General features: G+C 39.5%; 2 protein-coding genes and 1 long non-coding RNA gene across 4 annotated transcripts in view; 2 read left to right on the top strand and 1 right to left on the bottom strand.

The window, feature by feature from the left end:
- Positions 1 to 2,859, bottom strand: part of si:ch211-246m6.5 (von Willebrand factor D and EGF domain-containing protein) — a 30,528-nt gene extending 27,669 nt beyond the window's left edge. Inside the window, exons 1-3 of the mRNA XM_053314252.1 lie at positions 2,824 to 2,859; positions 2,614 to 2,688; positions 2,474 to 2,495 (exon numbers count right to left, since the gene is read on the bottom strand). Coding sequence (XP_053170227.1) covers positions 2,474 to 2,495; positions 2,614 to 2,688; positions 2,824 to 2,859 — 133 coding nt within the window. The remainder of the gene's footprint in view (positions 1 to 2,473; positions 2,496 to 2,613; positions 2,689 to 2,823) is intronic.
- Positions 2,860 to 4,948: 2,089 nt separating this feature from the next.
- Positions 4,949 to 9,164, top strand: LOC128354466 (uncharacterized). Of its 2 annotated transcripts, none has more exons than XR_008321052.1 (3): positions 4,949 to 5,001; positions 6,928 to 7,150; positions 8,943 to 9,164. It is a non-coding gene; the product is annotated as an uncharacterized LOC128354466 (long non-coding RNA). The 2 variants fall into 2 exon arrangements; XR_008321053.1 differs by lacking the exon at positions 4,949 to 5,001 and adding an exon at positions 5,823 to 5,873.
- A 2,466-nt stretch (positions 9,165 to 11,630) lies between these two features.
- Positions 11,631 to 21,573, top strand: kynu (kynureninase). The gene is made up of 14 exons (XM_053314683.1): positions 11,631 to 11,802; positions 13,404 to 13,598; positions 13,682 to 13,802; positions 13,905 to 13,987; positions 15,812 to 15,873; positions 16,217 to 16,288; positions 16,801 to 16,875; positions 17,172 to 17,318; positions 18,044 to 18,142; positions 18,236 to 18,309; positions 19,337 to 19,389; positions 19,703 to 19,788; positions 20,079 to 20,309; positions 21,167 to 21,573. The coding sequence occupies exons 2-14, from the start codon at positions 13,430 to 13,432 to the stop codon at positions 21,284 to 21,286; spliced, it is 1,392 nt and encodes a 463-aa protein (XP_053170658.1). The 5' UTR covers positions 11,631 to 11,802; positions 13,404 to 13,429; the 3' UTR covers positions 21,287 to 21,573.
- The last annotated feature ends 4,044 nt before the right edge of the window (positions 21,574 to 25,617 follow it).

Raw genomic sequence — 25,617 nt, 5'->3', positions numbered from 1 at the left:
CAGCTGCATTTAAGGGCAAGCTATAAACAAAGGGAGGTGTTTAAAAGCCCAATAATGATAGACGTAGTTTTGGGCTGAAGCTGTTGGTGGCGGAGTGACTTTTTAGTTTGTGTGATAATATCAGAAATGTCCTCCACACTTAAGGAAATAATGCAGCATGTAGATCAGAAGCCAAAAACTTTGGTGCGGATATTGATGGTCATCTCAGGATATATCATAATAAATTTGGGAATCTCTTCACTTTTCATCTAGCTAAATTTAAATCTTTTATGGACAAATAGCTCCAAACTTATGGCACTCCCATCAACTTCAGCTTTGCTTCGTGTTAAATAGTAACGATGCTAAGATGCTGAACATGGTAAACATTATACCTGCTAAATATCAGCATGTTAGCATTGTCTTTGCTTTTGTAAACTCACATCAGTTCACCTTTTTAAAGGGTTTTTAAATCAAGATTTTAAATCATGTCAACAAAAAACAAATGGCACGTTAACCATTTGCTTCAAGTTCAAAATCACCTCTCCTTTGCCATGAAACACAATTCAAGAAGATTCAGCAATGTGTATTTCTGACTGACATTTGAAGTTTAACTCTTACAATATTCTTCCCAAATTTCCCTTTTTACATACTTTTCCACACTGCTGGACAAAGATGCTGGACAAAGACTTTACAAAGATCTTTACTAATCCCAACCAATCATTAAAACTTACATTGAGAGAAGCATATCCTGTACATCATCTTATTCACTTTCATCCTTGATTGTATAATATGTGGCATCTATAGAAACTTTGGGATATTGTCTAGATTTAGAGTGAAGTCAAATGTGTTTGAACGATGTTTGTCTACACAGCTTGACTTTTTATTGACGGCACCACTGAACGTCAGCGGGGTTAAAGATTCTTATAAGTACCTCAGGAAGAATTCAGAGGATTTGCGACTATTAAACATGATCTCTATCGGCAAGTTAAATAAAATAATCCTTGCATGTGTCTCCTCGAGTCAGAAGAGGTTGTAATATAGAGTTTTTGTTTTGGTGCAGACATGCCTGGTATTCTTGTGGCAGAGCTGTGTGAGGACCCACAGCTTCTACTTTTACGATAGTCTGCCTCAAAGTTTACGACTGCATGCTTTGATCTGCTGTTAGACGACCTGGAGACGAAGATACGAGCAAGATGGAGGACAGGGACTTGTCAACACAACAGATATATGTTTGAGTGAAAGGAGAGCAGCTACTACAGATGCATTTGACTGAAAGACTGAAAGTATTTGGAAAAAGTTACATTCTTTGTGCAGAGAGGTCAAAACTCCAGCAGCACTTTTATGATATAGAACAACATGTTTCAGCTTGTGGACGTCATCAGGGTCATCCATGCTGGGGTCTTGACCTCTTAGAAGTAGACTTTGCCTTTGTAATGTTATGAATGCAGGACCTCAGGCTCTAGTCTAAATGAATGCTCTTTTTTAAGTGTGTTCTTGATCATATTACATATTTGTGACCTTTTTTTGCAGGTGAGAAAACATCAGAGTATCAAAATTTCTATCTAGCCTCATTCAGAGAAAATCATAAACATTTTGTGCACATTTTATACAATCCTCTATTAAATTTATGAGTGCATGTGTCACGGCAACACTGGCAGAAAGAGACGAGCAGGATGGAAGAAGAAGAAGAAGAAGAAGAAGAAGAAGAAGAGTAAATCCTTCACAGCAGGATGATGCAGTTTACTGGATTATAATGAGTAACAAGTGTGTTATGTTGTGTAATGAGTTGTCACCATAAATTTTGTAAGCTTGTTTCAATTACAGCTGCATTTTTATGAGGACCGCTCTCTTGATACAAGTCTTTTACTTCTTGATCTCTTTGGTTTTAAAGCATTTTACAGATTTTTTTAACTAGTTCTGACACCCTGTGACTTGTTGGTTGATGTGAAAATTGTCCAAATCCTCTCTAATCCAGAGGGCTAATCACAAAAACTGCTGCATTAATTCAGACAAACAAAACAGATTAAGATGTCTCAGCTGTAGACAATGCTTCTGAAATAACTTTGTTGTGTCTCAGTCTTGCCTCCTATCCTGTGTCTGACTGTCTTTGCTCTTGTCTGTGCTTTCTCTTCTGTCTCCTAAGGTCCATCTAACCTCTGGACCTGCTGAGTGATGGGAATGCAGCCATACAGGCCAAGTCACGCAGCTCTGCACAATCTTAAGGAGGCAAGACCCCAAATTGACTCGCTGTTTGCATTTATGCGCAAAGAGATAATAGTTATAGACTGTGGGTCACGTTAGACATCTGCTCTCTATTTTAAATGAGCATGAGGGTTTTATTCATCTCAGAAAAAAAATCATTTTCCACATGGCAGCTGGAGCCCATTTGGCGTGTTTTTGCACTACTCGACGGATACAAAAGGATTCAGTATTATCTGTTGTGTTTAAGCAAATAATAACTTGGCAACATGCATATTATTTAACATCCACTCACCATGCTGCGCAAACGCTCCTAACTGCAAAACACACAGCAGCGCGATGCGTAAATATCCAGAGAGCAAAAAGCGCACCGAATCCAAAGCGCAACAGTCCATGGCTGCAGCTCCGGGTTAAAAAAACATGCAACAGGCTGACCTCAGTCGTCTGGTCCCATTGGAAGTGTGGAGAAAACGGTGGGAAAGTGGTGCAAGAGGTGGTTAACTCCTCGCTCTGTTTGGTAATTAGAGAAAAGAGGGTTAAATTTGCGCTGCCTTGGCCTGGAGACTGCTGCTTTCCTCTGTGGAGCAAGCAAGATGACAAAGAAGAGAGGATGGGGGGGAGGAGGAGGAGGAGGGAACAACCCACCGAGGAGTCTGTGCGTGTAGGTGGGTCCTCGGTCATCTCGGTAATCTCCATCATCTTCACATGCAAATAAATCAACAATCCACAACAACTGAGCTGCGATCTCCAAAAGCTTTAACACGGTTTATTACAATGTAAACTGAACTTCAAAGAGTGTTTAGACGTGCTGCTGGAAACCAAAAGACGCGCAATTCCTGATCCTGTGCGTCAGATCTAAAGCATCACTGGGAGAACATGTTTAAAGCTAAATTACTGACTCATTTATGAAATGTTTAATGTGTTTTTACTGCAATTCTGCAAATTATTTAATCATTTTAAACAGAAAAAAATACAAAGAATTGGGCGGTTTGTGTAAAAAAATCATTGTTAATGTGCAGCAGACTGTAAGTATAACAACATTGTATATACAGTACATACAGCGCACTGTGCTGCAGCTGTATCTACTCAGTGTAGTTGTATAAACTCACAGCATGTCAGCAGAGGAAGTGAATGCCCGCTCAAGCTTTATTTCGACATGAGGATAAAAGATGCATGTATAAAAATTAATTATTAACAGAGCAGGATATGTATATGAAAGACATTAATCCAAAATAATACGTTAAATCAAAAGTGCCTCTTTTTTTTAAAAGCTGGGTTTCATTAAAATTGTGTTTTTGTAGACTTTCACCCCCAAATATTAACAAAAAAGTCAAAATAAAACAAATATAATTGCAGATGTATATTTTTTTTCTGCACCAAACTATACAAAAAGCTCTTCTGAATGCCGACCAATGAAAAAACCTCATCCATTCTCACAGTTCATTCATTATCTGTTCATGTGACTGAAAACAGTTTGTGTGACTGAGATCATTGCACCGTGGGGGGAAGTGGGAACCTGCAGAGTTGAAACGGAGAAGGTCGGCCTCTGGAGTGTAAAGTAAATATCAGGTGCTGGAGGCTTCAGAGACAAAAAAGACATACCTTTCCACTAAATAAAAGACCTGTGAGGAGCAGCAGGTGTTCAATGCTCGCCTTCTCATCCATACCTCACTGTAGCACTGTGAGAACGTCTCAGACCTTCAGTTTCCAGACTTTTCTTCTTCTGTCTTTGCACCAAAGCAAAATGGAAACATCCATGTTTTGCTTTCAATGCAGTGTCAAAAATTAAACATTTTTCTTCACATTTAGGCATTTAAAACATGAAAAAACAGTCAAACAAGAAGATTACACTGTGTTAGTTTAAGGATAATGCAACAATCAAGGGTTAATTTCACTCCCAGACTCCCAAATGGTTCACACCACCAACTTTCCTGCAGCTGAAAGCCTGACAGACACTCTAAAAGTTAAGAATTTGAGGCATCCTGGTGGTTATTTAACTAATTTAACCTCATTTCCTTTTGCTTTCCGTCAGTCTCTACATCAGAGGTGTCAAACTCATTTTCATTCAAGGGCCAATTTGATCTCATGTGGGCCAGATCATTAAAAAGATGGAAGGAAATAAGAAGAGAAGGAAGGGAAGAAGGACGAAATGAAGGAAATAAGAAGGGAAGGAAGGAAAGTCAGGCAAAAGGAAGGAGGGAAGAAAGGTAGGAAAGACAGACAGTGAAGGAAAGACAGACAGACGGAAGGAAGGACAGGAGGGAGGAAGAAAGGGAGTAAGGACAGATGGAAGGAAGAAAGGAAAAAAGGGAGAAAGTATGGAAGGAAGGAAAAGAACACAGGAAGGAAAGTGGGCCGGACTGAACCCCTCGGCGGGCCGGTTCTGGCCCACAGGCCGCATGTTTGACACCCCTGCTCTACACCTTAAAATGTTAAAGGCAAGTGGAGAAGCAGCTGAGGTCTCGGGTGGGAGCAGCCAGATCTGCAGCAGAGTCTTTAACCTGATGCAAATGCAGCCACAGATCACGTCCATCAACCTTTTTCACTGCTGAATAGTTTGAAACCCCCCTTTATAGAGGCAGATGACATAGTTTTGGGAAGTTGTGCCCACAGACAGATATCCCCAATGTCAAACAGGCTGTGCTCAAGATAATGTTAATGTTTGGATCCTCTTACGTCTGTGAATCTGTTTGTTTCCCTGCACTGAAACAAGTGAAGTCAAAACATTTCTCTTTCCTCACAGACTCACATGATAGAGTCGCTTCGAGTGGCCAGACCTGGAAATGACTGTGGAAAGCAAGAAGTCCCTTTGAATGCACTGAGGTAAGAAGAGAGACCCTGTGTGTTAAGTCATTATTATGTCGTGTAAAGCGCTGTCGCTGTCGTTGTCTGGGCTTGCATGCCATTGTCAAAATCCTCAGTCCCATAAAATAAGAATATGTTAGATTGTAGGGATGTACAGTATGGGGTTAGTTTAGAGTCAGTCTACACCCATACTCTGACAGTGACAGGAATGAAACCAAATACATTTACTCAAGTACTGTGTTTAAGTACTTATAAGACCAGTGTGTAAGATTTAGTGGCACTTAGAGCAACTTACACTAGTCTATTAACCCTCCTGTTGTGCTCAGGTCAAGGAAGGAAGGATGGAAGGAACGAAGGAACGAAGGAAGGAACAAAGGAACGAACAAAATGAGGAACGAACGATGGAAGGGAGGAAAGAGGAAGGAAGGAAGTGGGGAAGGAAGGAAATGAGGAAAGAACAAAGGAAAGGAGGAAAGAACGAAGGGAGGAAAAGAGGGAGGAAGGAAGGAAGGGAGGGAGGGAGGAAAGAGGAAGGAAGTGAGAAAAAAGGAAATGAGGAAGGAAGGAAGTAACGAAGGAAGGAAGGAAGGAGGAAGTAAGGAGAGGAAAGAAGGACTGAGGAAGGAAGGAAGGAAAGAAGGAGAGAAGGAAGGAAGGAAGGAACAGTCAAAAGAGATAGGGTCAATTTGACCCGGGAGCACAACAGGAGGGTTAAAGACAAAAAAACCCTAAAATACTAAAAAGGTATAAAGTGTGGATATTAGAAACCTCTGTGATATGTTTCATTATGGTTTCATACTTATTATAACTACTGTTCCTCTACAGTTGCTTCGAGTGGGCAGACCTGGAAATGACTGTGGAAAGCAAGAAGTCCCTTTGAATGCACTGAGGTAAGAAGAGAGACCTGTGTGTTATGTCATTAGTCGTGTAAATCACTGTCGCTGTCGTTGTGTGGGCTTGCATGTATTGTGCAACTCTCGGTCAGGGCTGATGAATACATGCCATTGTAAAATACTCAGTCCCATAGATTGTAGGGATGTACAGTATGGGGTTAGTTTAGAGTCAGTCTACACCGATACTCTGACAGTGACAGGAATTAAACCAAATACATTAGTACTTACAAGACCAGTGTGTAAGATTTAGTGGCACTCAGAGCAACTTACACTAGTCTGTTAAAGAAAAAAAAACCTAAAATACTAAAAAGGTAGAAATTGTGGACATCATTATATCATTATGGTTTCATACTTACTATAACTACAGTTCCTCTACTCCTAAAGCCTCATGTGTGTTTGTAGAAAAACATCAACTCACCTCCAGTCATGACCTTCTGAAACAATTAAAAAGAAAAAGTGCTCTCCGGGTCAAGCTGATTGACCTTCGACCCCATCCGCTCCGCCCCATGAGTTTTCAGATGTTGAACGATTATTTTAAAGGTCACAGTTGTTTATCCCAAAACAAAAAGACGTTGCTCCTCGTGATTTCAGGAGAGAGCTGCAATCAATAATCTCAGCTTAGTTAACTGACATAAACAAGGAGGGCTAATATGTAACACAAGGCAACCAATAAATGTTTTTTTCTTCCACTGCACTCTTTAAAATGACGCGTGACTTTAAACACACCCTGGAAAACGCACATTTTAGCCATTTTCTGACACAGGATTGGTCAATAAAACATATCTACATCGCATCTGTTGCCATGTTTGGGAGAAACACACGTGAAGCCAGGCATGCAGACGTGTAAAAATGACTCGCGGTTTATTAAGAGTGCAAAAACAATATGGTCGCAAGATGTTTTGGGGGGGGGGGTATTGTAGCTGTTGAGATGCCTCTTGTATGTTCTTCTCTTGTTTTTCTCACAGTAAAAGAGGATGTGTGACATCTGGAAGCGCTCAGGAAGCAGGACTGAAACTTTTCCAACGACCCCCCCCCCCTTGTCGTTTCTCAGGGCACCAACATCAAAGGAGGCAGCAGATAGTGTTTTCTCTGCCCTAAAGACGCTTCGCTGAGGTGCCACCACTGCAGCCTGAAACCCAGGAGGTTCTCGAGAGTCTAAATGTTTGATGATGCAGCATTTCTGAACTCACGCAGGACCGGCCTGAAGACGCTGACAGCTACATGACAAATGGAGGTTTTAGCACAGAAGCAGCAGGACAGGATCAAAGGGGATTGTGAGCCAATTTATTATTTTTTTCTTCTGTCATCAATGTCGGGTTTGAGTTACTTTTACCACCAAGTAATTTTCAGAAATATGATATATACTATAGGCTTGTGTGTTTATTGATTTAAATCCCCTTTAGCTGCTTTATCTTTAAACAGGATTGTCGAACAGCATCTGGAATTGAATTGTGGAGAATTGAGTCTGACCATTTTCATAGTTGTTTCATAGCTGGGGGTTTTTCTGAATGGTCACACTCAAATGTGGAGCAAAGATGCAATGGTTTTAAAAGTTTAAAAAAAAAATCCGACATCAGAATTATGCTGTACAAAGATCGGACAATGACCGTTTGAAGCACTATAGTGTAAACTTAGCACCAAGATATATGGATGCTGACAGGTTTTGTAAAGATACTACACTTCAATTACCAAATAGAAGAACAAAGAAAATGAGAGGGGCGTTCGGTCCGGGGGGGCAGACACCCTCCCTACATTTAAGAGTAGGCTTAAAAACTTTCCTTTTTGATAAAGCTTATAGTTAGGGCTCTTAGAGCTCTTAGCTTATGCTGCTATAGGCTTAGACTGCCGGGGACTCCCATGATGCACTGAGCTCCTCTCTCCTCCTGCCTCTCTCTCTCTATCCATCCATCTATATCCATTAACATTCATGTTCTACTAATGCATTCAATAACCTAAACTTCTTCCCCAGAGTTGTCTGTGCTTTCTGGTCTCACAGGTAATCTGGGCCTGTAGACGTCCGGATGACAGACTCCAGTCCCGGACCTTCTAGCTTCATTGTTGATTTTCATTGTGCTTCTCTCTCCTCTCTCCTCTCCTTCCTCCTCTCTCTCCTCTATCCTTCTTTCTCTCCTCCTCTTCCTCTCTCTCCTTCCTCTATCCTTCCTTTCTCTCCTCTCAACCCCAACCGGTCGAGGCAGATGTTCTCCCACTCTGAGTCTGGTTCTGAGGTTACTTCCTGTTAAAAGGGAGTTTTTTCTCTCCACTGTTGCTCATGTGGGAATGTTGGGTCTCTTTAAAGTTAAAACCTGAAGAGTTCGGTTTAGAACCTGCTCTATGTGTAAAGAGCCTTGAGATAACGTTGTTGTGATTTGGCGCTATACAAATAAAGATTGATTGAGTGTTAAAAATGTCAAAATAAGCCAACATGAAGCTGTCAGGGACCATAAGTTAATTTTTAAGGAGTTCTTTAAGGTATCTTTTCATGCATCCATTTAGTCATGGAGCTTTTCCAGACCTGCTGTATCGTCAGAAGATGCTGGCTTCACCTTGAGTCAAAGCTCACTGCAGGACGGTTAAATCTCCATACTGTAAATCAGAGTACTGTACGACCTCTAAACCCTCAGCGTTGGCTTTTCTCACTCTGTCAGGTTGGATTACGGGACATTTCCTAGACAGCGGGGTGTCAGTGATTCAGTGTCAGTTTGCTGTGCTGGAAAAATGGTATTTTATGTAAGATGGGTAATTAAAAACACCGCTCATCACTGCTGTACTTGGTCCTTATTGGCTCATAGCCTCACTGTCATTTCCATATGTAGCCTACTTCTATCTGACAAAGAAGAAAACATAAGACCCAGAAGAGCTAAAAGTAATAAAGTAAAAATTTCAAGCATTAAAATGAAATATTACTACTTAAACATAAGAACAGTTTCCTTCTTTCACAATAGTTATAATAGGAACTTACAATACTTAGAATTCCAGTTTTATTTAGTTTCACAGAAGAAAAATACACTGAAACAGTCCTGTCACACTGTGTGTTTAACCTATGGTATCTATGTGTTTTTGCAGGTTTCGGCACAGTTTGATCCAGTGTGGACTGAAAATATTGCGTTCAGCAGGAGTGGGAGCAGCAGCTAATGTGATGAAATGAAAGCTGGCAGCTTAGTGAGCTGTGAAGAGGTGAAAGAGAAGATGAATAATGAGGCAGAGAAGAAAAAGAAGGTAAAGAAGAAGATGAACATTAACCACTTTCGACTGACTCTTACCTCTTTCTGTCACCATACGTTGCTTTTATAAGAATCCTGTATAGATTAAAGAGATTGTACTTTATTATAGCGACAAAAAACATGCAGAATATGAATCATGTACAAGCTCTATAATATCACACTGAGGTTGAATCCAATACAACTCCAATAAACTCAGAGTAGAGAAAAACAGACTTAAGTCCCTAAAGTCATATTATAGGAATATTATAAGTGAATTTTTGATGAGATTTTATTCATTTTTACTCATTGCTTATTTCTGTTAAGCAAAATATACAGGTAATATAATACATACAGATTATATAATACAACATTAAAAGTCAGCCCAGTTATGGAGTTCATATTGTCCAATTATTTAAATGTTATAGTTTGAGCCACATACTGAAATACACATCTACGTTAACTTAGTGTACATGTGTGAATTTTAAAAAATGACCCTCTTGTGTGAATTTATTAAACCTCTGCAAGTTTTCAGGCAATCATTTTGTTTTTGGCTCTGAAAATGGATTAAATTCAACTTAATATTTTAGTTTTTCTACATGAGAGTTGATTAACAGGCTTATAGATTAACACAAATTACTTCTCTGTACTATATAAAGTAGATTTATACATTTATTGCACCACACTTTAAAAAATGACAATACTTTGCTGCCCTCTAGTGGAAGCAAAGAGGAAAAACATGGAATAGAAAAACTGGTTATTTGCTCTGACACAATCAACTTCCCACTTTAAACTATTGTCTTAATAATCTAACATAATTTCTAGTTAATATAATTTTCACTTTGCACTTAAAGTTATTACTGTATATTTCTCGTTTAATAGATTTATAGTTATAACTTAATGCACAAGAGCACATGTACGCATTCTTCATATGACAGTCAGACAGATATATGATAAGTGCTGTTTAGTGTTATACAGATGTGGTGAAGACACAGTTTGACATGTTTTTAATATGTTTTGCTTCTTTCTTTTATTTCAGATGCCAAAAATCCCCCATTAGTAAGTGAGTGATACTTTAATACCAGTTATCATATTTTATTGTCTTGTTTATTAAGCTCAGAAGATTTTACCAAGTTGTATTTATTGAGGCCTACCTTGTGTTTGCAGTGTTGGAGTTTTATGAAGAGTCGTGTAAAATATATGATGTAATCCATAAAAGTTAAATCTCAGAGGGCCAGATTTGACAACATTGTGCTTCTCTACCTTTATGGCAAATATCTCTTTCCTGTTTCAACATGATATTGCCCAATTTCATCTCATGTGGGCCGGACCACTAAAAGGAAGGAAGGAGGGAAGAAGGAAAAGAAGGAAGAGAATACAGGAAGGAAAGATGGAAGGACGAAAGGGAGGGAGAAAAGATGGAAGGAAGGAAGGAAGAAAGGGAGCAAGGACAGATGGAAGGAAGAGAAGAGAAGACAAGAAGGAAGGAAGGAAGTAAGGAAGGAAAGAAGGAAGGAAGGAAGGGAAGAAGGACAGATGGAAGGAAGGAAGAAAGGGAGCAAGGACAGATGGAAGGAAGAGAAGAGAAGACAAGAAGGAAGGAAGGAAGTAAGGAAGGAAAGAAGGAAGGAAGGAAGGGAAGAAGGACAGATGGAAGGAAGGAAGAAAGGGAGCAAGGACAGATGGAAGGAAGAGAAGAGAAGACAAGAAGGAAGGAAGGAAGGAAGGAAGGAAAGAAGGAAGGAAGGAAGGGAAGAAGGAAGAAAGGGAGCAAGGACAGATGGAAGGAAGAGAAGAGAAGACAAGAAGGAAGGAAGGAAGTAAGGAAGGAAAGAAGGAAGGAAGGAAGGGAAGAAGGACAGATGGAAGGAAGGAAGGAAGGAAGGAAGGAAAAGAAGATCGGAAGGGAAGAAGGACAGATGGAAGGAAGGAAGGAAAAGAAGATCGGAAGGAAGGAAGGAAGAAATAAAGAAAGGGAGGAAGTCAGATGAAAGGAAGAGAAGAGAAGACAAGAAGGATGGAAAGGTAGAAGGAAGGAAGGGAAGAAGACAGGGAGAAGGAAAGGTAGTAAGGTCAGACAGAAGGAAGGAAGGAAAGAAGAGAAGGAGGAGAATGAAAGGAATACGGGAAGGAAAGATGGAAGGAAGGAAGGAAGGAAGGTCAGATGGAAGGAAGAAAGGAAGGAAGGAAAGAAGGGCAGATGGAAGGAAGAAAGGAAGGAAGGAAAGAAGGGCAGATGGAAGGAAGGAAGGGAAGAAGGACAGACGGAAGGAAGGAAAAGAGGAAGAAGGAAACTGGGCCGGATTGGACCTCTCGGCGGGCCGGTTCTGGCCCACGGGCCGCATGTTTGACACCCCTACTTTAGCCCGTATAGCCTAGCATAAGTGAATGTGTTGTGTTCAGCATGTGGAACTTCACACTGTATGTTTGGACTTTCACACCCGAAAGTGAAACTACACACACACACACACAAAAGGAGGAACTCACAGTTACAGACAAATGTTAAATAACAGGAATCAGTCTGATCTGTGAGTAGTTAGTTACAGCATGTTAAACGTCGTGTTCAGCTCTGGTCAGGTCTGAAGCTTGAGGTCGGTTTATTAGAATAATGATTAACTTAAGAGTACGCACACTGAGGTTAAAGAGCATTTCCAGAGCAGAGGATTCACTCAGAGTGACGGCTGTCTGCGGAGAGGAAGCTCATCTGCAAACCAACTGATTCAACTGTGAGTTGCAGCTCTCAGTTCACTTTAATGAGTATTAGATAACAAATTATATCTATTTTAATCAACACCATATATATTTAGTGGTCAAAGAGATGTGTTTAAAGGGTGGCAGACAGTAGATTGCTGTGATTCATGTTTTTAAGTATTCAGAGGTAAAAACAGACAAATTACCTCTTTTGATTAGAAAGATTAGACATTTAAAACTGTCATAATTTGATGCATATTTTGCCTGTTTTTCCATTAATTTTCACCACAAATAATACATAGAAAAGAGGTGGAACAGAAGATGTTTAATTGTAATAGTAATACTAAAAAAAATACTAATAGTGCAACATAAAATATTATAATATAATAAGTGAATATTATGGATTTTGTCACATTATTGTTTCTTTGCTACACGTTTTATGTTAATTTAGGGAATAAACAGGCTCGCAGTTTTGGAACTACAGCTCCCATAATGCTTTGGGGGGGGGGGGGGGGTTGGATTGTACACAGAAAGTGGCCATGTGTGTAACAATTTAAGCCGGTGTTTTGAGCATATACAGTATTATGTAAAGTATGCCGAATTGCCTGATAGTGGAGGTAGTGTGTGTTTACATTGTTTTAGCGGATGAGCAGACAGCTGTTAATGGATTACTGATAAACTGAAGAAAACGTAAAAAACGTGCCGTTAACCAGGCAAGTTATGCAAGGCAAGTCTGGGTTAAAAAAAAAACGATTATCAAGCAGTTTCTAATGAGTTTAAACGCGATGCACATCAGAGGAAATTATATAATTGGGAAATGTATTATGAATTAAGAACAATATGTGTGTGACATTTAACTGAGTTATGGCTCAAAGAAGTTGTTCGAGGCTCATGACTCTCCACTCGTGGTTAATGGCAGTGAACATATGAAAGAGATGCTTTCTATAGGGACCATTTAAACTAATATTGTACATTACATTTGTGTATTTACCTGTAGCCTATACAAATGCACGGTTCATGTAGAATATGCTATACATTATGTTTCTAGGTAACACTCTGAATAATGTATTTGGGCACCCTGATTATACATGTTCCTCTTGTATGCTCTGTTAACAGCATGTGCAGGTTTATATCTTATGTTGAAGCTCCTATATATGATGAATTTCAGACAAATAATTTAAATGGTCATAGTGAAAAAAATCTGTTTTTCTTATGAATGAAATAGCTGAGAATAATATGCACATTTTCACAAGAGAAAGACAACTTCTAACATGCTTTAAGACTATTTTTAATTTTAATTGGATGTGATTGGCATTGATATATTTTCAAAAGTAAGTCAGCGTTGTTTTTTTTACTAACATTGGGTCCTTTTATATGCAGATTTCAAATAATAAATGGTGACTTACTAATACTTATTAATAGAAGATTTGTACACAAATTAAATTTTAAAGCTCTGACATGAGAAGTTGGACTGAAAAAGGTTAATAACCCTTAAACAAAGATATAAATAAAATGTATTTACGCATTAAATAAACCCTCACAATTGATACATCAGAGAAAAGACTCATCATAATGAATGTTTTAAAACTTTAAGAAGCTGTGTTTGCCATGTATCTCCTCTCTCGTCTCTCTGCAGGTCAGCAGCTCACCAGTCTCACAGTAATGGACCCGTTCACCGGCTCTTCTCCGAGGGAAACTCTGGAGCGAGTTTCGGCCTCGCTGGCCTGCAGTCCCACCTCTGCAGAAGTGGCGGCTTACCTCGACAAACATGACACCCTGCAACATCTCAGGGGGGAATTTCTGGTGCCCAAAATTGCAGAATTGCCTCCATGTGAGTAGATAAGACATTAAAGATGCTGCAGATGGATACTACGCAGTCATTCATGTATTTGTTATTTAATTATTTCTCTGTAGCTGATCTCTCGCTCGTCGACGGCACCAAAGAATGCATCTACCTAGTGGGAAACTCGTTGGGGCTTCAGCCTAAAAGAACCAAGAAGTACCTTGAAGAGGAGCTGGAGAAGTGGGCCAAAACGTACGTTAACTCTTTATCTCCATGTTTCCCTAAAGGACTGAGGATGAGAGAGTTTTTTAAAAAAAAATTTGGTGCATTTGATGAAATATACTCTTTTTACAGAGGTGTTCACGGTCACACAGAAGGCTCTCGGCCTTGGGCGTGGGCAGAAAACAACTTAGAGGAGCTCATGGCGAATGTTGTTGGTAAGAAACACTAAGAAGCTGCCCAGCACTGGCTTCAACTTAAATATTTCTTTTAAGGAGTACATCAAGTTTTTGGGAGCTGAAAATATGAACACGTCGAGCTACAGTGTTCATATTTGTATCAAGAAACAGAAACCCAGCCTTTGACGTATTTGAGATACAAATATGAACTTTTAGGGGTGCAGACTTGTACCAATTAGGGCTAATAATCAGTTCCTTTCACTTGATTCCTGGTCATACAGTACACATGAATCAGACTACTACAAGCTTAAGAAAGAGGAAGGACTGCAGGATGGAAATGTAAAAGAAAAGAGGAAAAAGAGGAAGATTTAGAAGTTTCTTATTAAACAGAAACATTATTTGTATGACTTGTTTTTTGGGGTGTAGGCAGAGTACAGAGCAGGATCTTTCAATAACTTACGTAAGCAACCTGTGTGGAAAGTATCTAAGTACATTTACACAACTATTTTGGTATCCTTGTACTATACCTACTCTCTATTGTACTTTCTAAATACTAAACTACAACTTCTGCTCTATTGACAGCTTGAGTTACTCATAATTAGTGTGTTTCCCATCAGTATTTTAACTCCTGTAAAGTGTCTTTTAAATCATTTTTCTGTGAGGTTGCTCGTTCAGGTCACTGCACTTTTCTACTATGCAGAGTTCAAAGTACACGTGAAGGCCCTTTAAACAAGCCTGCAGTTACATGCACAGAGTTTGTGTAGGTTTAGAGGCTGAAGTCTGCTTTATTTAGCTTCCTGAAAAGATCATTTGAACACAGGTTGATTTATAAAATTAACAATTTAACAGTTGAATTTCTTACTGATGATTACAGACTAATAACTCAAAGCAATAAGACACATATTCACACAACTAGCAATGATGAGCCTCGGTGGTACTTTTTAGGCTTTGAATTAACAAGTATTTCCATCACAGACTGATCTATTCATTATTTTAATGATTCATTGATTCATAGTTTAGTCTAAAAAAGGTCAAACTTGTTGAAAAATACCACCTCAGTTTTCATTTTCAAGAGGCTTGATGGTAAAATCAAAAGTAAAATAAATATTCAATTTCCAAATACTTAAAAATATGCAAATCTTCACATGTTTGGAAGCTGGAGAATACATCACTACCTTTCATTTAAACTTGAATATCACATTTTCCCCTCATGTTGAGAGTGTAATGACTGTGTAATGATTGTGTGTCATGTAATTCCCTGTTCGCCACAGCAGGTGGTGCATTGAGGGTGCATTAAGTGGCAGCAGGTGAAACCTTATAAGTAGAGGAAGAGGTGGGAGCTCGCCAGGTGTGCTGCTTACCGGGAGAAGCACACAGTTCTTTGACCGTTGTCATTGTCTTTGCCGTCGCCGCCATTAATGTAGTTTTTGTTGTTTTGCATACAAGTTATGAGTAAGTGTATGTAGACTCGTGAAGGCCGCACGGCTGAATGTAGTGAATAAATACATTTTTTGAGCATAAGTACGCTACTGATGTTTGATTTACTACACGGAGCCTGTGATGACGTGTCAATTAGTTATCCTGGTAGCAGCCCCTCATTGTGGCTTAGGGTTTGTTTGTTTTTGTTAAAACCAAGTCACTACAATGACAGAATAACAAATGACATGAAAGATGAATAAATTAAACAACTAAAAAAAGTTTTAGGTCTGGTGTGTAAAAAAAAAACAGAGTTACAACAAAAAAGGTCTATTTGCTGTTTCAGGCTTTCAGTGGATCTCCTGATTTTTTGAATATACCCTTAAAAGATAAGATGAAACTAAATTGTTGATAAAGGTTGATTTAATTTTGTTTTATGTCTTACAGGAGCTAAACCAGAGGAGGTGGCGATCATGAATGGCCTCACAGTTAATTTACATCTTCTTATGGTGAGATTCAGTATTTTGGTGCCATAACTCACTGAGAACATTCACCACATGCACACCTTTAATTATCAAACTCCTAATCTCTTGATGTTAATATTTTGGTGTCTCATTTTTCAATAATATACCTGCCATAAAAAAATGCAGTAAGTTTAGTTTATTGATTTATTAACAGTTCAGATTATGTCCAAAGCACACCTGTGACGAAATCTATGCAAACGTACTGATTCCAACTGCAAAGAAGAAGCTGGAACAAGAAGAAACCCTTTTGTGTAAATGTTGGAGGCCATTTTAATTCAAGCTAAAGCAGCTGCAGCACTAACAGTCATTTCATGTCTTTATTCTGCAGCTTTCCTTCTACAAACCCACAGCTGCTCGTCACAAAATCCTTCTAGAGGACAAAGCCTTCCCCTCAGATCATGTAAGCAAATCCCCATGAACACAAATGTTGCTTCATCCTGACATTTAAACTCTTTTAAACATCTATTCATTTCCTTTATTTCTGTTTAAAGACCTGAACTGACCCTCAAAGTCCTTTTTTTTTTTAACCACATGTTCGTTGAGCTATTGCTGCACTTTGACTCCAGCTTGAAAGAAATCTATCTCAAAAACAAAGTTCAGTCAATGTTATATCACAAGAATCACAAAGAACAGGTTTCCTGCAGTAAAAGATTCATGGCCAGTAAGTTTATCACTGAGTCCAGTACAAATTTAGATAAGGTAACTACTGTATGAGAGACTTTAGCTGATAAAAGTTGACTGTGAAGTGAATATTTTGTCTAAATTATCCATTAGAGAGTTACAGAGTGATGACAATTTGACATATATCTGCATTTTTTTGGTTCTTCAAAGCTATTTTAAATTTAATCTGGAGCTGTGTTAGTAAATCTGTTGTCTGTAGGTTATGAACATGAACGTCTCTTCTGTCCTCAGTACGCTGTTGAATCTCAGATCCGACTGCGAGGATTCGACCCTGAGCAGAGTATGCTGCTGCTGGCGCCCCGACCGGTACGAACACAGTCTAAGTTTTATTATTTAACTATTCTGTGTACTGTCAGGCAGCTTAATCTATGAAAGCCCCAATCTCATGAAGACATTTCTGTATATAATAATGTCATAAAACATGCCAGATTCAACCAGTTTGTATTTTTAATCCATTTATGTCAATCATAATCAATTTACAAGATCTGAATATTATCTGGTAGGTCAGAGACAGCACCATCTAGTGGCCGTTTGGGAGAACTGTGGCACAAGTTGGAACAAACAAACTAAAAGGCTGATGTTTCTGGTTCCTATCCTGTCAGGGAGAAGATACTCTGAGGACGGAGGACATCCTCGAGGTGATCGAGAAGGAGGGCGACTCCATCGCTGTGGTGATGTTAAGTGGAGTCCAGTATTACACCGGACAGTTGTTCAACATGGCCGCTATCACTCAGGCCGGCCAGAGGAAGGTAACACGCAAAACGCTGCCTGATCAGTCCTGGAAATATCAGTCCTGTAGACACTTAAACCACATGATCATGATTCAGAACACAAAAATAGATGAAAATAGCATTTAAGAGGGAATTTGATAAAATGTTCAAATGTCTACAAATGATTTCCCTCTCTTTGTTGTACCTTGTAGTGTTTTATGATTTCATGAACACATTAGTAATTAATATCTTCAGTCAGTACACCATAAGATGAATGAGCATTTTCATGATTGCATTTAGTTTTAGCTGCAGTTTTTCCAATCTTTTGTCCTCCGCACTGTGTGTTTTAATAATGGATGGTCTGAATTTATAAAAAATGAGACATGTGACAAACTTAAACCTACAATAACTAACTTTTTTTTTTTGGTTGCTTGGTAGTGGGAAAAAAACCCAGCACAGATTTTGATATTATTACATCTTTTAAGTGGTATTTTCAGAGCTCTGTTATGCTCATGAGGTTCTCGATGCTGAATTAAAACCATAAAGTACATTTAAAAAATATAACAAAGGAGTCAAAGTCAGCTGATAATTCTTTGAGGATTCATCAGTACGACATTGATAGCTGCTTCAAATTCAATGTGATATTTCAGCCTCATTTTCTCTCCAGCACATGACAGTAAAACAGACATAAAATGCCCTAATGCCTAACTGTAACTAATAATACTTTTAATAAGTATAACTAACAGTCCATGTCTGTCTGTCAGGGCTGTTATGTTGGTTTCGACTGTGCTCACGCGGCAGGAAACGCTGAGCTGAAGCTGCACGACTGGGGGGTCGACTTCGCCTGCTGGTGCTCCTACAAGGTCCGCTGCACATTTTTCAAATATATTTATATAAACACTGAATATAAAACTGAGAGTATACTGTATTTATGATGACTGGATGTCTTTGCACAGTATTTAAATTCAGGTGCCGGTGGTCTCGGTGCAGCGTTCGTCCACGAGAAACATAAACACACCATCAAACCAGCGTGAGTGCTCACACACTTCACACACTGTCTCTAATTTACTTTGATTTTGGAGCTTTAACCCTCCTGTTGTCCTCGAGTCAAGGAAGGAAGGGAGGGAGGAAGGAAGGAAAGGAGGGAGGAAGGGGGGAAGAAGGAAGGATGGAAGGGAGGGAGGAAGGAAGGATGGAAGGGAGGAGGGAAGGAAGGATGGAAGGGAGGAAGGAAGGATGGAAGGATGGAAGGATGGAAGGGAGGAGGGAAGGAAGGATGGAAGGGAGGGAGGAAGGGAGGATGGAAGGGAGGAGGGAAGCAAAGGAAGGAAGAAGGAAGGAGGTAAGGAAGGAAGGAAGGAAGGAAGAAAGAAAGGAAGGAAGGAAGAAAGGAAAGGAGGGAAGAAGGAAGGAAGGAAGAAAAGAAAGGAAGGAAGGAAGGAAGGAAGAAAGGAATGGAGGGAAGAAGGATCGTAGGAACAGTCAAAACAGACGGGGTCAATTTGACCCGGGAGGACGACACAAAGGTTAATTGTAGTCCATGAGAATGTTCAATTTGAGCATTTTTGGTTCAGTTTTTTAAATTTTTACAGGTTTTTGTTTTATCAAGCAACTTGAGGCAAAAGCATTAAAAGTTAATGACGTATTTAATAGTGACATCATCCACATGACAGCACTGACCCCGCTGAAACTCATCCTTAAGCTGCAGTATTATGGGACTTTGTTGTCTTTGATTCTGTATAAAAATTAAATGAAACGTTTTGTGATGCTGCATCAGTCGCTATCTTTGTTTCCTGTTGTAAGTCGTAGTCGTTGTGTGCAGAGACAATATAATAACATAATCACAAAATAATCCTTAAAAATCAATTCAACTGACTAAGATTTTCTCTATTAATCATTTGGTCAATTAAAACATTTTGCATCCAGAGCTGCAAAGATAATCATTTTACTAACATAGACAGCTATGAAAAACAGGCTTTTGTCCTCCTTCTTAATAATTACTTAAAAACAAATCAGTGATCAAAGCAGCAGCTGATTGATTGAAACATCTCCTGCAGGTTGTTGGGATGGTGGGGACACGACCTGAAGACTCGCTTCCAGATGAATAACGGTAAAGGAAGTTATTATTTATGTCTCTAGTGTCTGCATATGAACTTATTGTTAGTTTGGCTTTTTAGTTGTAAAAGAAAGTCATGCTTCACTTCCTCTCTGAAGACAGTGGTCAGATTTTAAAGTAGCTCTGTGCTTCCATCTGGTGGCATCGGTGTGGATTTTTTTGTTTAGTATATTGTAATTTTACGCCCTGAATGTGCCTTCTATGTCAGGGGTGTCAAACATGCGCCCCGTGGGGCAACATGGGTCATTCATATGCACATGTGTCTTTTTTGAGGTGAAACATGTTTATTGTTGTGTTTTCTTCTCAGTGTTGGAGCTGCAGCCCGGAGTGAGCGGCTTCAGGCTGTCCAACCAGCCCATCCTGCTGGTCTGTCCGCTGCAGGCCAGTTTAGAGGTACTGATGCTCACTGGTTTTACTGGGTTAGCAACAAAGAGTCTCAACATCCCCCAAAATTAACTGCAGTGTTTATTTTTGGACTGAAATATTCTCCTGACATCTTATTTTACTTCTTTTGTGCATTTTTTAAAAACTTAATTCTTATTTTATTTACTTAAGAGTGTTAATTATAAAGTCTGTTCGTCATTTCTTGTTAAAAAATCTCTCATAATTTCATAATCCGTGGTACAAAAGTGCCTGAAGAAGTGATTTCCAGGTCATCATTTTGCCCTTTTTTTCCTCCCCAGGTGTTTAACATGACCACCATGCAGGCGTTACGCAGGAAGTCTCTGCTGCTGACGGCCTACCTGGAGTATCTGATCCAGCACTATTACTCCAAGGACCCTTCCCACCCCGATAAACCTCACGTCCACATCATCACGCCCTCTGACCCCCAGCAGAGAGGCTGCCAGCTCTCGCTCTCCTTCTCTGTCCCCATCCGGAGAGTCTTCCAGGAGCTGGAGAAGAGGGGAGTCGCTGTGAGTATAACGGGCGTCTTTTTAGCGTCTACAGTTTATATCAGGGGTGTCAAACATGCGGCCCGAGGGCCAGAACCGGCCTGCTGAGAGGTCCAATCCAGCCCAGTTTCCTTCTTCCTCTTTTCCTTCCTTCCGTCTGTCCTTCTTCCCTTCCCGTATTCCTTTCATTCTCCTCCTTCTCTTCTTTCCTTCCTTCCTTCCTTCTGTCTGACCTTACTACCTTTCCTTCTCCCTGTCTTCTTCCCTTCCTTCCTTCCTTATATCTTTGCATCCTTCTTGTCTTCTCTTCTCTTCCTTCCATCTGACTGATTAAAAGAGCTAGCTCAGTCTGTGGCTGCCCCCTGGACTCCATAGAGGTGGTGGGGGAGAGGAGGGTTTTAGCCAAACTGTCCTGCATCATGGACAACAACTCCCACCCTCTGCATCAGACTGTGAGGGCGTTCATTTTATTGTTGTATAGATTTGTTTTTTTCTTTATCTTTTTGAGCTGCTGTAGCAATGCATTTCCCCCACTGTGGGATCAATACAAGTTTTATCTTATCTTATAATAGAGAGATGTCCTTTTAGAAAAGTGTTTTTAAAAAAGAGACTAAATTTTGTCTCCCATTTCCTGAAAGAAAAAAAACGTTTTTGACATTCAAGGTTTGGTTTTTGGTTGAATGATTGTTAATATTTAATGTCTAATATCAATAAAATGTATGTAAAGTTCTGTTAACTGCAGCAAAATAATCAGAACATTAAACCTCAAACAGGAACAGAAAAGCATCACTATTACCTGATTTGTAGAAAACATTCAGACGTTAATTTTTTCACCCTTTAATCAACCTGATTAACCATGTCATCCTTCGTCTCTCCAGTGTGACATGAGGGAGCCCAGTGTGCTGCGCATCGCTCCGGTGCCTCTCTACAACTCCTTCAGCGACGTCCACCGCTTCGTAGAAACCCTCGGATCATCTCTCGCTGCCAGCAACCAATGAATGAATGAACAAATGTATGAATGAATGGTGAGTGGACTGTGGTTTTGCTGCAAAGCTTTATTCTTCTTCCCCGGAGTTGTCTGTGCTTCCTGGTCTCACAGGTAATCTGGGCCTGTAGACGTCCAGATGACAGATTCCAGTCCCGGACCTTCTAGCTTCATTGTTGATTTTCATTGTGCTTCTCTCTCCTCTCCTTCCTCTCTCTCCTCCTCTTCCTCTCCTCTATCCTTCCTCTCTCTCTTCTCAACCCCAACCGGTCGAGGCAGATGTTCTCCCACTCTGAGTCTGGTTCTGAGGTTACTTCCTGTTAAAAGGGAGTTTTTTCTCTCCACAGTTGCTCATGTGGGAATGTTGGGTCTCTTTAAAGTTAAAACCTGAAGAGTTCGGTTTAGAACCTGCTCTATGTGTAAAGTACCTTGAGATGACTCTGTTGTGATTTGGTGCTATACAAATAAAGATTGATTGATTGATTGATTGATTGATTGATACCAAAAAGTTTTAAAACATTTTTTTTGGGGTTATTTTATTTTTAGTTCAGTTAATTCATTAAAGACTTTCTAAATAACTTATGTGTCTTAATAAAGAAGTACATAGTTCAGAGAAAGATAGTTAATAACTATTTTGCAACAAGATATATTTAATAATATTTATCACAAACGACACATAATCACACTGTCATTAGCTTTATGTGATGCAACTCTCTCCACTCCTAGGGTTATTTTAAGTATGCTGCACACAGCACTGAAATGTGGAACGATGGTAACCAAGGTAACCCAAAAGACCCTGACAGAGCGTGCCATGTGTGTTGATGTTTTGGTGTAAAATATAGTAAATAAATACAGTATGTATGAGTATGATGTGGGAAGAGAAACCTGAGCAGGATCCAGTGTTTACCTGCCAAACTGCTGATGTATTTAAAGGACAAATCCACCGGAGCTCCGTACATATTTACACCTGAGACAGATGTCATGGTGAATAAAGGTAAGTCAATTAATACAGTGATAACAATACTCATAGATAGATAGATAGAATATGCACAAGTCTATTAAAACTGCCTTTTTAAAGTTACTGACGTATCTTAATTATTGACATATACCATGATTATCATCCACTTACCCACAGTATATGATCAATTATGTTAGCAGTGCTCGACTAATCCCAGGTTGTCTAGGAAACGTGTTGGCTTCACAGTCACCTGAGACAGCAATACAACAAATCGTTGCCAAGGAGACGCACAGGTACATCATGGGAGTTGTAGTTAGACTTTGAAGTGGATCTTAAAATATAGCTAAAGAAGGACATAAGTCTCCAAGAACATGATTTATTACTCATGTTCAACAATACTCATTTTTACAGCAACAAACAATTTGTCATGTATTATTTTAGCCAAATGTATACATTCATAAAATAAAATTCTTAAAGAACATTAAACATTTATTTTCAAACCCTACTAACCGTAAGACAATCTGTAATATTAAAAAAATAACCAAAACTATTAATTTATGCAAACATTTCATCTTTTTATCTGGATAATTAAACCTCTAGTAACCCTAACCCCTCTCCGGCATTGCTATCAAGACTCTTATCCACACAAACAAAAACATAAAACAACCTCACCCCCAAAAAATGTGTAATGTAAAACGAGTGCTTCTTTTTATTTAACATTATCATCGCCGACCGTCCCCGCCCCCCACAAACCGAGCGCTCCTGTGTCTAAAACGAGCGCGACCTTCTAGTGCGTTTCCGAGTTTGGTTTTTTAAACCAATCAGCTTCGCCTGTTTGCAGATGCGTCAAAAACGTGCGCTCTGATTGGCTGGTTCAATGCTGCGCAGCACTATTTAAACTTCGTTTCCTTCTCGTCAGACTGTTACAGAGGTCTCATTCTCCTGAGGTGAGTTGCTGCTTTTAAATATATTAATTTTAGTAACATTGACGCTGTTTAAAACCAATTAACCTCTTAACGCACGCTGTTCCGTCTACGGGACGGGACGGATGTTAGGAGGTAGCCACAAGTTCTTCTGAATGTTTTAAACACCAACCCTTAAACATATTGTGACGACCCTCAATAACCACCGAGACGTTAGCCGGTTTAGATGGCTCTTTATTGCTTTTAATACACAGGCTACTGTGGGCCGTAGCCAACGCCAAAAAAACAAACTAACAGGCAAACTCTTTAGCCACACACGTGCTGCCGTCCTCTTCCACAGGCTAACAAGAACAACGACAAACGCTGCAGCTAGCTGTACGTCTCACTCCAAGACGCATTCACGGACACTCCGGAAAAGCAGCACTTCACTGAACAGAACAGAACTGTCGGTTTCGATTATTTCTTTATTTAATTGTGCAGCCCTACTCCAACCTTTTTAAAATACACACACACACACACACACACACACCCCATTCTGACTCCATCCATGTGTTTATCACCAGGTGCTTTTGTTGCTGGTGTACCATGACATGATGAACGACAGATGCACTTTAAACAAGTTGGAATGCGACGTGGAGGTAAGTCGAATAGTTTTTTTAGATATCGCTTCCTGTTTTAAGTCTGTGCCAATTCAATGACATCATTCCTACTCTTGTCTTTTTAGCAAGAGCTTGCAAACCTGACTGGTTATGTGATGGAGAGTGAGGGCAGTGTTTATCTGAGCAGTGGGCCATTGAGACGTAAGTCACAAGTTTATTTCATATTTCATTTGATATGTGATACTAATGTCTGACTGACTGTAAAATGAGTCAAAACACATTTCTTTATGAATTTCAGGTTTGTCTGTCAGGGGTGAAATATTTGATCGGCCGTCGTCCACCTCTACCTCCGGTGCCTCATCCACCTGCTCCTCAGATGATGAGTCCCCCATGGTCCACCGCACACAGAAAATCACATTTCTGGACATGCAACCGGTGGCTTCTCCCTCCGTCAGGTATCACTGTGGATTTCAGTTCATTTTAAATAATTTTCAAACTTCTTCTGTTTGTGTAATGTGTGCAATGTGCTGTGACAATACTGTACCTCAGTATCTGCATGCCAACAAAGCCTCTCAGACTTGAATTTATCAAACACTGTTTTATCGTGTTCATCAAACAAGACTAAGGCCATTTAAGCAGCAGAAATAATGAAACTCATTGGAGACTCACATTTGTTTATTTATTCAAAATAATAACTTTCAAGTTTTCCTGAAAAATGCAATGTATGTAAGTTGAAGGTATGAACGTTAACATTTGTAGTTAATTCTTGCCTGTATCATCTTCTCTTTTTATTTTATTTATGGGTAAGAGTATGTTGTGGTGCGAGCTGTCAAATTAATTGCCCTCCAGGGTATTAATAAAGTTGTCTCGAATCTTGAAAGCAAAAGTTCCCTGCAAATTTATCGGGGAGGGTTAGGGCTTCTATTAAAAAGGTTCTCAGCATTCACAGATGGCAAGTAAAATGATTTAATTTAATGCACCATTGTCTTATATTATGTATATTACAATTATGCAGGATGTACCGACCAGATCAAATAGTTTAAGTCCTTAATAACCAATTGATGCAAGACAGATCATTTTTTCCTCAGCTCTGGAAACAATTTTTCAATATGTGGGAATGCCCCATAACCAATAATTGATTGATCTAGACTAGTTAAATCAGTTAAATGACACTAGTGATTTAAATGGTTGAAGCCAAATACATGGATCAAGAAAAGATTGAACTAAAATATACATGAATGACTTTTAGATATACAATTCTTAAGGAAAAGCATTTCAAAGAACCTTTAACTTTTTGTAACAGGTGTTATTAGTATCTTAAACTGGGTTAAGTTACTGCATGTCTGGTTTCACAGTTTTTAATGTCCAACTCTCTCTCTCGTTTCTCAGGAACTCCTCACAGAACAGATTCAGATTCTCCAGGGAAAGGTTTCCTGTTTAGAGGAAGAGATATGCATTTGACGAGTCTCTACTTCTCGAAGACCATGGCTTCAACTTTTTCTTCCAGAGCTTTCTGATCCATTTCGGTCTGGAGTATCCTGGCCATGAGTAACTCTTTTTCTCTGACTAGACTCTGGTTTTGTTGTACTTGCTCCTGTAGGCTCTGGGTAGGCTCTGGATCGTCTCTTCCCGTACTTTCCAGCTGCTGTTGAGCCAACAGATCTTCTTTGGACTGAACATCCTCCTCAGCCTTCCTCAGCGAGGACTCAAGAGTCTCCATCTGTTTCTTTAAACTTTGGATCTCTTGGTGGAGCAGATCAGATTGCTTTTTTGATTAATTGTCTTTTTGCTGTGTTTATTAGCTCAGTCTGTTAGAGGACTGTTTAAACATTTGGAGGTGTTGAGTTTGATCCTTATGAGTCTC

The sequence above is a fragment of the Scomber japonicus genome, chromosome 24 (assembly GCF_027409825.1).
Source record: "Scomber japonicus isolate fScoJap1 chromosome 24, fScoJap1.pri, whole genome shotgun sequence".
Lineage (NCBI taxonomy): Eukaryota > Metazoa > Chordata > Actinopteri > Scombriformes > Scombridae > Scomber > Scomber japonicus.
Note: the sequence above shows the minus strand (reverse complement) of the source record. Positions and strands in the feature narration are given on the sequence as shown.

Bases quoted from the DNA above. Each gene is read 5' to 3' on its own strand.
- kynu (XM_053314683.1), top strand. From the start codon at position 13,430: ATGGACCCGTTCACCGGCTCTTCTCCGAGGGAAACTCTGGAGCGAGTT. The intron at 13,988-15,811 runs GTAAGAAACACT...TATGTCTTACAG, and splicing joins GCTCATGGCGAATGTTGTTG to GAGCTAAACCAGAGGAGGTG. The intron at 20,310-21,166 runs GTGAGTATAACG...TCGTCTCTCCAG, and splicing joins TGGAGAAGAGGGGAGTCGCT to TGTGACATGAGGGAGCCCAG.